This window comes from Colletotrichum chrysophilum (genome assembly GCF_026319265.1).
Source record: "Colletotrichum chrysophilum strain AFK26 chromosome Unknown scaffold_32, whole genome shotgun sequence".
NCBI lineage: Eukaryota > Fungi > Ascomycota > Sordariomycetes > Glomerellales > Glomerellaceae > Colletotrichum > Colletotrichum chrysophilum.
In genome coordinates this window covers 15,104-27,158 of record NW_026517319.1, presented here as the reverse complement: position 1 = coordinate 27,158, position 12,055 = coordinate 15,104, and the positions used below count along the sequence as shown (strand labels likewise).

At 53.2% G+C, this 12,055-nt stretch overlaps 2 protein-coding genes across 2 annotated transcripts; both read right to left on the bottom strand.

The window, feature by feature from the left end:
* Positions 1 to 3,457: 3,457 nt before the first annotated feature.
* PGI1 (glucose-6-phosphate isomerase) lies at positions 3,458 to 5,398 on the bottom strand (the record flags this gene model as incomplete). The annotated part of the gene is made up of 5 exons (XM_053177821.1): positions 3,458 to 3,545; positions 3,602 to 4,034; positions 4,104 to 4,210; positions 4,266 to 4,799; positions 4,899 to 5,398. 5 exons carry the CDS (start codon positions 5,396 to 5,398, stop codon positions 3,458 to 3,460), a joined length of 1,662 nt encoding a protein of 553 aa, XP_053038130.1.
* Positions 5,399 to 8,680: 3,282 nt separating this feature from the next.
* Positions 8,681 to 10,747, bottom strand: COL26b_004962 (uncharacterized protein; the record flags this gene model as incomplete). Its single annotated transcript, XM_053177820.1, has 3 exons — positions 8,681 to 8,884; positions 8,953 to 10,514; positions 10,594 to 10,747. 3 exons carry the CDS (start codon positions 10,745 to 10,747, stop codon positions 8,681 to 8,683), a joined length of 1,920 nt encoding a protein of 639 aa, XP_053038129.1.
* Between the last annotated feature and the right edge of the window lie 1,308 nt (positions 10,748 to 12,055).

Here is a 12,055-nt window from a genome sequence, read left to right as displayed (position 1 = left end):
ATCCCGCATAGCGGAGGGCAACACCACCGGCACGAAGGACGGCCGTCTGCGTCGGGTACGCGGCACAATGCTGTCCCTTGGCGATTGATGCGTGCGGCTGGCGGTCGACGGCTACCGCAGGCTCGACGGCGTGCGGCCAGCATGCCGGAGAAATGTTGTCCGGGATTTGACTCCAGAGCGACTATTGGATGGGAATTGCGCATGCAATCCCGAAGGTGATGATGAGCTGGCTGCTTCCACCTGCATCTCAGTTTCTGTGGCTACTGATTGTTTGCGCCCTCGTGTCCGTGGCACTGGTGGTTGTTTGGTGAGCGGGCGTTTTTCGCTGTCGATCACTCAGAGACCCAACGGAAGCGGCTGGATCCAGCCAAATGGCATTGCATTGCGGTAGCGGACGCGACCTTTTCCACCGAGCACCGACTGAGCCAGTAGAGAGGCTACCCAGCTTGAGCCCATTCCGAAGTGCACCGAACGGGCATCTACACAGGCGGCGCCATCGTCAATCAGATCAGAGATACGAGGCACGTTCTTGAGACGTTCGAGTCAAGTATCAATGTTTGGCGAAGCAAACTCCTCTCCACAGCGGCCGGCGCCGGGGCTAGATCCCCAGATCAGCCAATGGATCTGTGAACCAAGTGGATTTTTGATGGACTGTATCCGTGAAGAACTTATCTGCAATGCGAATTCGCGGAGACGGTTGAGGGATGCTCCATTTGTGTGCACCGGTGTCAAGTGGGCGAAAACGCGGCTTCGTGGAGAACAGATCACAGAGCGGTGTCTTTGTCGTTGCTGACAATCAACGGCCACCGCTGCTTCGCTTCAAAAAACCCAAGTGCCTGAACTCCACCTCCGCATCCAAAAATCGGGACTTCGAGAGACCCTTTTTCCAAAGAGATAGAGAAAGCCCAGGCAGGGTAGGCAGGCTCACTTTTTTGTGGAGGTAGGCGTGTTTCGAGGCTCCATGCCGTCCGTGTAGACAAGACGGTGTCGATCGACTCGCGGCAGACCCAGTTTCCTGCAAAGGGAGACCCATGAGACCCAGAGGGGAGTGAGAGCATCGATTCCCACGCTTTGGTGGGTTGGCCCGTTGGATGAAGTTCTGGACCCCGAAAAGGCCGTTGAGATCATCGTCGGTGGTGTGTGCATCATGAATATGTCACCTTCTTGAACGGCCGGTGCCCCTGGCGATCGATCCGTGGGGAATCAGATGAACGAACAGTGGTGGTCCTTCGTCGGGTGACTGGTCTTGATGGGCTTTGCATGCCGGCAAAGGTGGCTTTCTAAGCTTTCGGGGTTTTCGGCCTTTCGGGGGTCGATTTGATATCGATCTCGTGAGATAACGGGCCGTTGATACGTGTGACGATTTTTGGGGTGATTTATTGTTGACAGTATTCTGGGTCTCTATGACGGTCAATTTGCCTTTGACGTTTCGCGCTTACCAATGATCACGATCCAGCCTGACGATCGCCTACTTCTTCTGACGAAGTTTGTTCAGCCGGGCAAATGGTATAGAAAATTGTGCGTACTTGCTGACATTTAATTGTCCGTTGCCAACGCAATCGATCTCACCCTGCGGGAGATTGCATCACGGAGGTAGATAGCTTCTGGCGTCGTTGACGTGGCCCTGGCTTGATCCTGAGAGGGCAGCGATTGGAATTTGTCTTCAATACAACTCTCCATACATCCTCGCTGTAGATGCGACTGGTTTCTATCTTTATGTCCTCTCGACTTGCTCGCGATGTGCGTAACATCTGCTAACGAGAGGAGAGATACAAGCTTGCGCAAATCCGTCTCTTAAGCGTGAGCAGACGCAGCAGGGTGGGTCGCAAAGTCTGTGAATTCAGGACTTCATTACTACAGGACCATGGCCGGCCATCATGTCGGTCTTATCTTTGTAATGCTGAGATCTGCACAGCCCGATCACACTTGCCCATCGTCTGTTTCTTGAGCTGGGCACCTGAGAATGAACGATGTGTTCTCATATGTCGGTCGGAACCCAGGACAACAAAGCCCTGCTCCAATGGGCGAAAGACATGTAGCTCGCAGAGTCGTTGATTTGTTGACACGGGTGGGTTTGAGGTCATCGTATATCTCTTATAGGAGATACCGTGGTTGTCACAATCCTGTGCGAAATCCTTACTATCCCTTAACACACCTACCTCCTCATATGTCAACATTAAGCATTAGGGATGAAGACATATGATACTACATCCAGGTTTAAATCCTACTAGCCATTGATGTTTGGGGGACTGTCAAGGACGTACGACGCTGTCTGTGAGGCTCCGAACTCAATAGTCGTCCTACTACTATAGCGAGTCTACCGGCAGCCCACATAAGTTGTTATCTACAGAGTGCTTCACAGAGGTAGGCACAACTGTTGCAGATGGAGTTTCTTAGTGGAAGGATACATGAACACCTTTTTGTTGACTGGTAAACTTCTTGGAGAAATCATATGATCTCTTTAGCGCTCCAATACTTCCCATCCATGGATCCGCCCTAATGTCGACAATCCTATATTGCCCTTGCTTTATGTGGCTTTCACATCAGTCAAAACCTAATCAAGACTTGCAACTCTGACCGGCCATCAATAGTCTCAGACAGGTACTCTAGTGATGCAAACTTGCTTGCACCCTTTCAATCAGGCGCCTGAGCTGTCTCATCGCACCAAGGGCAGCTATAGCAATTCTTCCCGACGGACTTACATCGAGTTGAGAAGACGAAGTGCGGTCCAGGTTCATCCACGGCGCCCCAACCCGCCGCGAAATGGCCAAGGAAACCACGACGAACTGTGGGCACGGCCAGTTTCGGTCGGATTTGGAGGTGTTCAAGATGCCGAAGACGGGTCGAATGCCTTTCAACACACCTCTTGCCCTCTTAGTTCATCCAATTGTCCCGGGGAAAAGGTAAACATACGTGCAATGACAAATTTGCATCGAAAAGGCTAGCATCGCTCCCAAGCCAACGCAAGAGTGTCCCTAAAGGGCCGCATAGATACCCAACCTATTTTCGATTTCCTTTGGATACAAGTATCTCATGAGCTTCAAATCCAAGGCGTTCACCTCCGAAGCACAAGAATATGAACAGCATTTGGTTGGGCCTCTGGCTTCTTCGCTTTTGGTATTATGATACCAGCCAAACACCATATCGGTTGGTTACTGGGCGAGAACATATTAGAAGTCCCAACCCTTGCGTCAACTGTGCCACTGCAGCTTGATTAGCAGACTGCATTTCACATGTGTGAATATAACATGGGATGGTCCCTGATGATTTATCACACTGGAATGCTGCTCCTTAACAAAGCCTTTCACCAGAGAGCCCTCCATATAAGCACAATCACTGACAATAGCAGATATGGAACTGATCTTCATTTGGCTTTTATTGATATGTGAATCTTTCTTCACACCCTCTTTCCAATTTTAATTAGGTAAGGAAAAGTAACAGCGCCGCGCATTAGTCATTACAGGTTAGAGTACTTCTTGAAGGCGCCAATCAGGCCACCAGTGGAGGCGTCGTGGCCGTCGCCGTTGCCAGGCTCGTCGAGCTCCCTTTGAAATAGTTAGCACTTGATCCACAAGAGAGGTAGCTTTTGTAAAAGACATACTTGAGAATCTTCTTGGCCAGGACCTTGCCCAACTCGACACCCCACTGGTCGAAGGCGTTGATGTCCCAGACAGCGGCCTCAGTGAAGGTGAGGTGCTCGTAGTAGACAATCAGGGCACCCAGCTCGGCAGGGCCAATGTGGCCGCCGACAAGGATGCTGGTGGTAGGGCGGTTGCCCAGGAAGATCTTGTGGGGGACAAGCTCCTCAGGGGCACCCTCGGCGCGGACCTGGTCGGCGGTCTTGCCGACCATCAGGGCCTCAGCCTGGGCGAAGTAGTTGGAGGCCAACATCTTCTGGTGGACGTTGTCGCCGATGGGGTTGTGGCTCTTGGCGGCCAGGATGAAGTCGGCGGGGATCAGCTTGGTGCCCTGGTGGACGAGCTGGAAGAAGGAGTGCTGGGCGTTCGTGCAGGGCTCGCCGAAGAGGATAGGACCTGTGATGGCCGAGCTGTCAGTCTATTTCGAGCTTCTTCAGAGGTCGGCGGATCAGCGGGCCTGCTTACCGGTGGTGTACTTTGCGGGAGAGCCATCCGAGGTGATGGTCTTTCCGTTGGACTCCATGGACAGCTGCTGCAGGTAGGCGGGGAAGCGGTGCAGGTACTGGTCGAAGCTGTGGCACTTGATTAGCTTAACGCCCCTCCCGTTTGTCTTGCGGTTACACTTACGGAGCAACCAGGTGAGTCTGGGCCTGGAAGAAGTCAGAGTACCAGACGCTGAGAAGACCACCAAGGACGGGGATGTTCTCCTTCAGGGGGGTCTCGCGGAAGTGCTTGTCCATGGCGTGGGCACCAGCCAGGAACTTGTGGAAGTTGTCGTAGCCGACGTAGATGGCAACGCTGAGGCCGATGGCACTCCAGACGGAGTAGCGACCGCCGACCCAGCTCTCGAAGCCGAACATGTTCTTGGCGTCAATGCCGAACTTGGTGACCTCCTCCTCGTTGGTAGACAGAGCAACGAAGTGCTTGGCGATCTCGCCCTTGCCGTCGGTCTTCTCGAGGAACCAGGACTTGGCGGTGTTGGCGTTGGTGGTGGTTTCGGCGGTGGTGAAGGTCTTGGAGGCGATCAGGAACAGAGTGGTCTCGGGATCCGAGTTGGCGAGGGCCTCGGCCATGTGGGTGCCGTCAATGTTGGAGACGAAGTGGAGGGTCATGTCCCTGGCGCCGTAGTGCTTGAGAGCCTCGGTGACCATGACGGGGCCGCTTGACGGGGGAGTTAGCGGGCGGCTCGGAGGTGGTGAGGGGTAGGACCGGAGCCGGGAGGTAGGGGGTAGGGGTCGGGGTCGGGGTAGGGGGACTCACAGGTCGGAACCTCCGATACCGACGTTAATGATGGTGGTGAGCTTCTTGCCGGTGAAGCCCTTCCACTCGCCGCTGCGGACCTGCTCGGAGAACTCCTTCATGTGGTTGAGGACGGAGTTGACACCGCCGTCGTTGTTCATGACGTCGACACCGTCGACCTTCATGTCCCAGCCGCCGACGTTGCGGAGGGCAGCGTGGTAGACGGCGCGCTTCTCGGTGAAGTTGATCTTCTCGCCGGCGAACATGGCATCGCGCTTCTTCTCAAGGCCGGCCTGCTCGGCCAGCTTGACGAGGAGGTCGAGGGTCTCATCGGTCAGGAAGTTCTTGGAGAAGTCGAAGAGGATGTCGGTGCCGGAGGCGTCGTTCTTGAAGGTACGGCTGAACTTGGCGAAGCGGTCGGTGTCGTTGGCGAAGGCCTCCTTCAGGACGAAGTTCTTGCCGACGTTGTCGCGGTGAGCCTGGAGCTCGGCCCACGCGGGAAGGCTAGAAGCTTGAGGCATTTTGGGCAGAGGTCGACGATGGTTGGACGGAGGAGGATCGTGGGGTGGTGGTCTTGGGGGGAGCAGGAGACGTTAGCTGGACGTCTCGGAGGTGAGGGCGAGGTCGGGTAGGATATAATATGTATAAGGTAGGATAGAGGATGGATTGGTGGGACAGTTCAGTTGACCCAGAAACAATGTAGAAGGAGAAGGAAAGAAAACAATGCAGCGTGGTGTCGTGGACTGACTGAGTGATGGTGGGTATCAGGTGTGGGAGCAGTGGTTGAGGTCCCAAGGCAAGGTGGGAGGCACCTCACCCTTCCATTACCTAGCACAGTGGAAGTGGGATGGGTGCGGCAAGGTGAGCGGTTCCAGCCAATGACAGGGCCCCGTGGGTGGTGGCATGTCTGGCGTGGAGGGGTAATTGCGTAGAAAAACAGAGCTGGAACGCGGGGCACGGCACGCTGAAGGGAAGCACTGACCTGGGAGCCGGGGGGTCGTGGAATGACGCCCGCTGTAGCACTGGACGCCCAAAGCTTCGACTCAGTCAGTACCTCAGCTTTTGACGCTGGTGCTCAGTAATGGCGCTGCAGAAGATGCTGACGGCGACGGGGTATAATGCCAATTGAATGATGAAAAGCGACGCAACGTGAAATTGAAGAATGGCAAGGTGGGCGGGAAGCAGGCCAGCTTTAGAAGGGCCTCGCTGGATGGCTGGCTAGGCAAGGTACCTCAAGGTAGCTGGAGCATATCCGACGAGAGACGATGGAGCTCTTGCTTTCTCAACCTGTTTCTCCGTCATTCTCGTCTCCCGCCGTCGCCGGGTCAGCTCCGCCGAGCAGTAGGGGAAAAAAAAAAAAAAGCTTTACCTAACGAACCTCGCACCTCGCGACCAGAAAGGCCCGCCGTGGCACCGAGTGTACCAATTCACCTCACTGAATTGGCATCACCGCAACAATCCAAGCCGGTCACGATGACATCTGCCTCCTTCTCTCCTCCGCGGCCCCGCTCCGTCGTCCTCACCTCCAGTCTCCAGTCCTCGTGGCAGTAGTGATTTCTCCCGCCCACTCCAAAAAAGTCCCAAATCGCCGTAAAGGTGCCACTTTGTGACTTTACAACCCCCCGTCTTCTCCGTCTCGCATGGATGCGCTTGTCACACGCACTCTGTTTCTCGCCTGCTTCACTCAATGCTAATCGCCTATCGCCATGTCCCCTCCTCCGTCAGCCGTACCAATTGACGTCCCCAGCCGCCTCTGCTATATCCGACGAAGCGGGCCTGCCCGTCGGATCGGTGCTGAATTGCTGATGAAGCTTTTCCGACCATGATCCATCCCCCCAACCCCGACCCCCACGGCCCACGCATCGCGAGGACATCTCGAATTTTTCAGAAACCGCCCCTCTCTCCGCGCCGCCATCGTGACTTTCTGTCGTCGGTACAATGCTCTACCGGCCATCAGGAAATTCAAATCCCTCATTCGCAAACTTTCTTTAGCCTTCTTCTCGCATGTTGAGGAAGTTTCATAGCCCACCCTATAAGAGGGTCCACAGTAGATAAATCTAGTAAGAGCACTTCAGCTAGTGCTTCGTCTAGTAAGAAGATCGTAGTATATACTTAGAAGCTTAGAATAACTACTTACGCTAAACCTAATTATAGCTACCTATTATAGCTTTTAGTATTATATTAATAATAGCTTTATTATTAGTAAGGTTAATAGCCTTACCTATATAACTTATAGAGATAGCTTTATAAGGTTAGCTATATAAAAGCTTATCTTAGCTATATATTTAAGATATTACTACTTACGCTAAGCTATAAGCTTATTCTTTATCCTATATATAAACTACTTAGATTCTTATAACTTATAAATAAATTACTTAGATTTTTATAACTTTATAATATATTCTATCCTATTTAATCTATAGAGCTTTATACTATAAAGCTTTACTTAAAGTATACTTTAAAATATTATAATTAATACTAACTATAGGGTTAGCTCTATTATAATTAATAAGATAACAATTTTTAATATATAAAGCTTTATAAATAAGATAACTATAGCTATATCCTACTTTATAGTCTTAAAAGCTAATATTATAGCTATAGATTACGCCTATCTAATTTAGTAAATCTTACTAAAAGAGGTAGTTATATTTACTACTAATCTTAGCTATTATACTTACTTTAATAATATCTTTAGTAGGGTAGTATAGCTAGTAAATTAACTAAGCTTAACTATAATATTGAAGATATTACTAATAACTATAGAACTATAAGGATATTAGCTTAGTTAATAGAAATCTTAGACTAAGTATAAGCTATAAAGAAGATAGCTAAGTCTAATAATAGAAAGTGTATATAAGAGTTAGAAAAAAGGTTAAAAAGTTAAAGAAAGTCTATAGTAATTAAACTAAGTCTAAGTTATAAAGTTATTATTAAAGTAACGTTAAAAGTAATAAGATTATAATAGCGCACGTAACTGCGCACGTGGGGGGGAATAGGACTGAAGCTAGAATCGTGTGACTAGTAGGCTGTTAGCTGAAGGGGCAAGTTGGAGGTCGTTGCAGTATAGGTTCTAAGTAAAAATCACAGTAAGTGGCCAGAGGCCGGCCTTCTTCTCGCATACATAAACAGACCCAGTAGACAGGCACTTCTCTCGGTCTCACTCTCAACCCCCCGAGCGGATTCCTTGCCGAGCATCGTGAATCCGACACCGGATCAAAATGGAGGCATACACCGAATGTTAAGACGCGGTGGAACACCTGAGCTTACTAAATCCCGCCTCAACCCGCCCCGGCAGATCCGACGTCCGACGTCAGACACACGTCCCGGCCCGAATCCGCCTCAATGCCATCCCACACACCCGCATTCCCTCCCACCGGAACCTGCTGCTCGACGTCACGGCTTCACAACATCATAGTTAGTCACAATACGTGGTTGAAGCACCACCACCAACGCCGCTGCCGCTGCCGCTGCCGCCGCCGCCACTCCACATTACACACCACATCTGCCGTGAACGATGCTGAGCGATTCTGTGTCTGTCTGCTCAATGATATGTGCCTATCTACATTCCGTTTTCCCCTAGGCTTCATCATGCCCGTTCCAGAACGCCGTACAAAGACGAAGACGCAAGCTGTTGCGTGCGCGAGTCGAGTCGTCGTGTCGAATCGCTTTGCCGTAAGCTGAGGTAACCCGTAAACTGAATCACCAAGTCCACACCACTTCAATGCTTTCTAGTCGACCCTTTCTTTCCTTCCCTGCCTGCCTGCCTGCCTGCTTGCGAAAACCAAAAGAAGACAAGGCGCTTATCGGTCCTGGATGCTGCCCACAAATGACGGGTCCTTGACACTGCCACCCGCATCGCCCAGTCCTGCAATCGGTCGGTTGTAGCTGAAGCCCTGGAACTGGTTCTGCATCGTCTGCGAGAGCATCGGTCCCTCAACGTACGAGTCCTGCGGCGCTTCTGATGTGAATTCGGGATCAAAGTTGGCCGTGTCGAGGGCGTCCACCTGGAAAAAAAAAGTCCACGTTAGTCATGCTTGCCACTGCTGATGCCAGTCACGGTGAGGCCACTTACCACGTTGGGCTTGAACGCCGGCTCATACTTGCGCTGCAGAAGCTTTCGCCAGTCGATGGCGTGGAAGAAGGGGTGCGCCTTGATCTCGGCCGAGCCGTTGGCACCGAGACGCTCCTTAGGGTCACGGTTGAGCAGCTTGGTCAGAAGGTCCTTGGCGGCCGGCGGTACCACGTCGTGGCCGGGGAAGTGGAGGGGTTCCGAGAGAATCTTGCGGTACATCTCATTCGTGTTCTCGTCGTAGAAGGGCGGTAGTCCCGTAAGCATCTCGTACAAGAGGACTCCGAGCGTCCACCAATCCACCGTCTTGTTGTAGCCCTGTCCCATAAGCAGCTCGGGCGCCAGGTACTCGGGAGTACCACAGAAGGTATTGGTGCGGTCCTCGTCCTTCATGTCCAACTTGCAGAGACCGAAATCGCACAGGGCGATGTGGCCTTGGTAGTCGAGCAGAATGTTCTCGGGCTTCAGATCACGGTAGATGACGTTGAAGCCGTGGAGACACTCAAGAGCGCACAGAAGCTCGGCCGTGTAGAACCGCGAGCGGTTGACGTCGAACCTTTGCTCCTTTTGCAGGTGGTGGAACAGCTCACCTCCGTTGACAAAGGCCAAGACGAAGTAGAGCTTCTCGGGAGACTGGAAGGTGAACTTGAGGGGAACGATGAAGGGGTTGTTAATCTGCGCCAGCACTGATCGCTCGGCCAGGGTATGGGCGACTTCAGAACGCGAGATGATGTGTGCCTTGCGGATCGTCTTGAGGGCGTAGATACGGTTTGTGTCCTTCTTGCGCACTTGCATGACCTTGCCGAAACTGCCCTTGCCTACCACCTTGAGCAGCTCAAAGTCCTCAATCTTGAGCTTGCCTGCGCGGTTCTCCACGTACTCGACACCAATCTTGAGCTTTCCGGTGCCGTATTGCACATCTACCCACTCAACGCCGGTGTGGCCAAGAGCACGCTCGCGGGTGGCAAAGTCGGCGGCGGCCTTCTCGCGGTCCTTCTTGCTCGCCTTGGGGTCCTCGGCAAAGGTGTGCTTCTCCTCGAAGCGGGGGTTGATGCGAACGACACCGAGGAAGATATCCTGACTACGACCGGCTCCGGGGGGTGCCATCGGGTTGCGCATGTACAGATGAATGACGAGCTCGGTCACACGGGACACATCGAACTTGTACTGGGTGTTTCCTCCAGCCCACAGGGGGCTCTCCGGCGTGCCCTCGACAGAGTTGACGAAGACCTGCATTTTATCGAAATCCAGCAGGGCATAAGGCATGTACTTGCCAGAAATTCTGCCATGGTTGGTGGGGATGCCGTTGAAGCCACCGCCAGATGTTTGTGGGCGGCCGGAGCCGTTGATGAAGGAGCCGGCGACTCGCTGGGAGGAAGACGGGCGGACGGAGCCAGCGACGCTGAGGGCACCGCCGGAGGATACGGAGCCTTGGTGTGAAGAAGCGAAGGCTTGTCTGTGTTGTTCGGGGAGAGAGAAACCCTGGCCCTCGTGCAGGGTGACGACGAGAATACCGGGCTTCGGAGGGTTGACGACGGGTGCTTGCGCCATTGCCTCGGAGGCAGCTGCAGCGGTCAGTATGGAGCAGACTGCGCCTTTGGGCGACGCTGAAAGGGGCTTGTCACAATGGACGAGTGGGCGTACCGATGGTTCCTTCATTCGAGGGGGGAGCGGCGGCGCCAGGCTGGGCCTTTTCGCTGTTGTCGGTGATGGTAGATGTGGAAGGGGAGCGGGAGAAGGTGTTGGCCAAAGGGCCCAGATGGGTCTCCTTGAGCTTCTTCGTGAGCTTCCACGACATTTTGGAGGAGGAATGGCCGTATGCGCGGCGAGCGAATCGGCGATGGTCGGGGAGTCGAGAGGATCAAGGAGGGCGGGCGGATGGCGATTTTTTTTTTCTCTTTCGTTTTTTTTGTTCCCTCTCTCTCCAGGCGAAACGGGTGAATGATGGGTTTGGCGTAGGATAGGACAGATGAGGTGAGGTGAGGTGAGGTAGATAATGCAAGAGAAGGAGTTGCTAGGGTCTTGATTTGTTGGTGGAGGTTCGAGGTTGCGTATGGAGACGCTCGTTCGCTCGTTCGGTGCAAGAACCCCGCAAAAGACGCCCCCTCTCCTTGGGTCTTGGGCTGAGTTGGTAGACGGACTGGGGGGGACGTGTGTGGTGAGACAGACTGGTGCCGGCCTGTTTTCTGCTTGGCTATCGATAAAAGCACGGCAATGTACGGGTTACACAGGCCACGGCAGCAAAAAGCACTGGGCAGTCTGTCGGAGGAGACAGAGAGATAGAGAACGAAAGAGAGGGGGGATATTGGAGGAGAGCAGCAAAAAGCAAAGGAAGGCCAGTGAAGGGATTCAGAATTGGCTCTGAGAGGTTGGGCGAGTGAGAGTGCTGGCTGACTGGACCTGACTGACCTCCTTTCCTTGTTACGTTGGAAGGGGAAGGGGAAGGGGAGGGGGGGAAGGGGCGACGACGGGATTCAGGGGTTGAGGATCTTGACCTGATCCGCGCGGGCGGCCTGTACTTACGAATAGCACAGTTGACCGTTCGAAAAGCGTGAAAGAAACCCAGCAGTTTACGAGACAGGTGGCTCAGTCCAGCGGTAGTTCCCTCCTTGCGACCAACCTAAATACCGGAGTCTACCTAGTACCTTTACCTCACGTTGGATAAGGTACCTCACCTTAACTTTCTTCACTGTCTGGGCTACGGTAGCGCTGTTAGCAGCAATGCAAGTCGGACTGGATAACCTAGGTAAACGACAGGCGACAGGCGGGAGCCGAGAGGCGGTGCATCTGTATCCATATCGCTCTCACCAGTCTCTGCCACCGGGCCAGCAAGTCTGAGGTTGCTGGCACCGTGAGGGGGAGAAGGGGCAATGATGAAATCACCCAAGGCACTCGCTCCATCACTCACTCCATCGAGTTCTGCCGCCTGCGAGACTGCTGCGCCTGGGGTCGCCCGGTTTCTGACACCCGCACTGTACGGGCAGAGCGACACAAAGTACCTTACCCCAGTTGCGCCCGAAGACCCAGCTGAGGAGACACAGCCAGCCGTCGCACACATAGTGCACAGTGTTCAGGGAGTTTACAACTTCGTATGTTCATGGCAGTG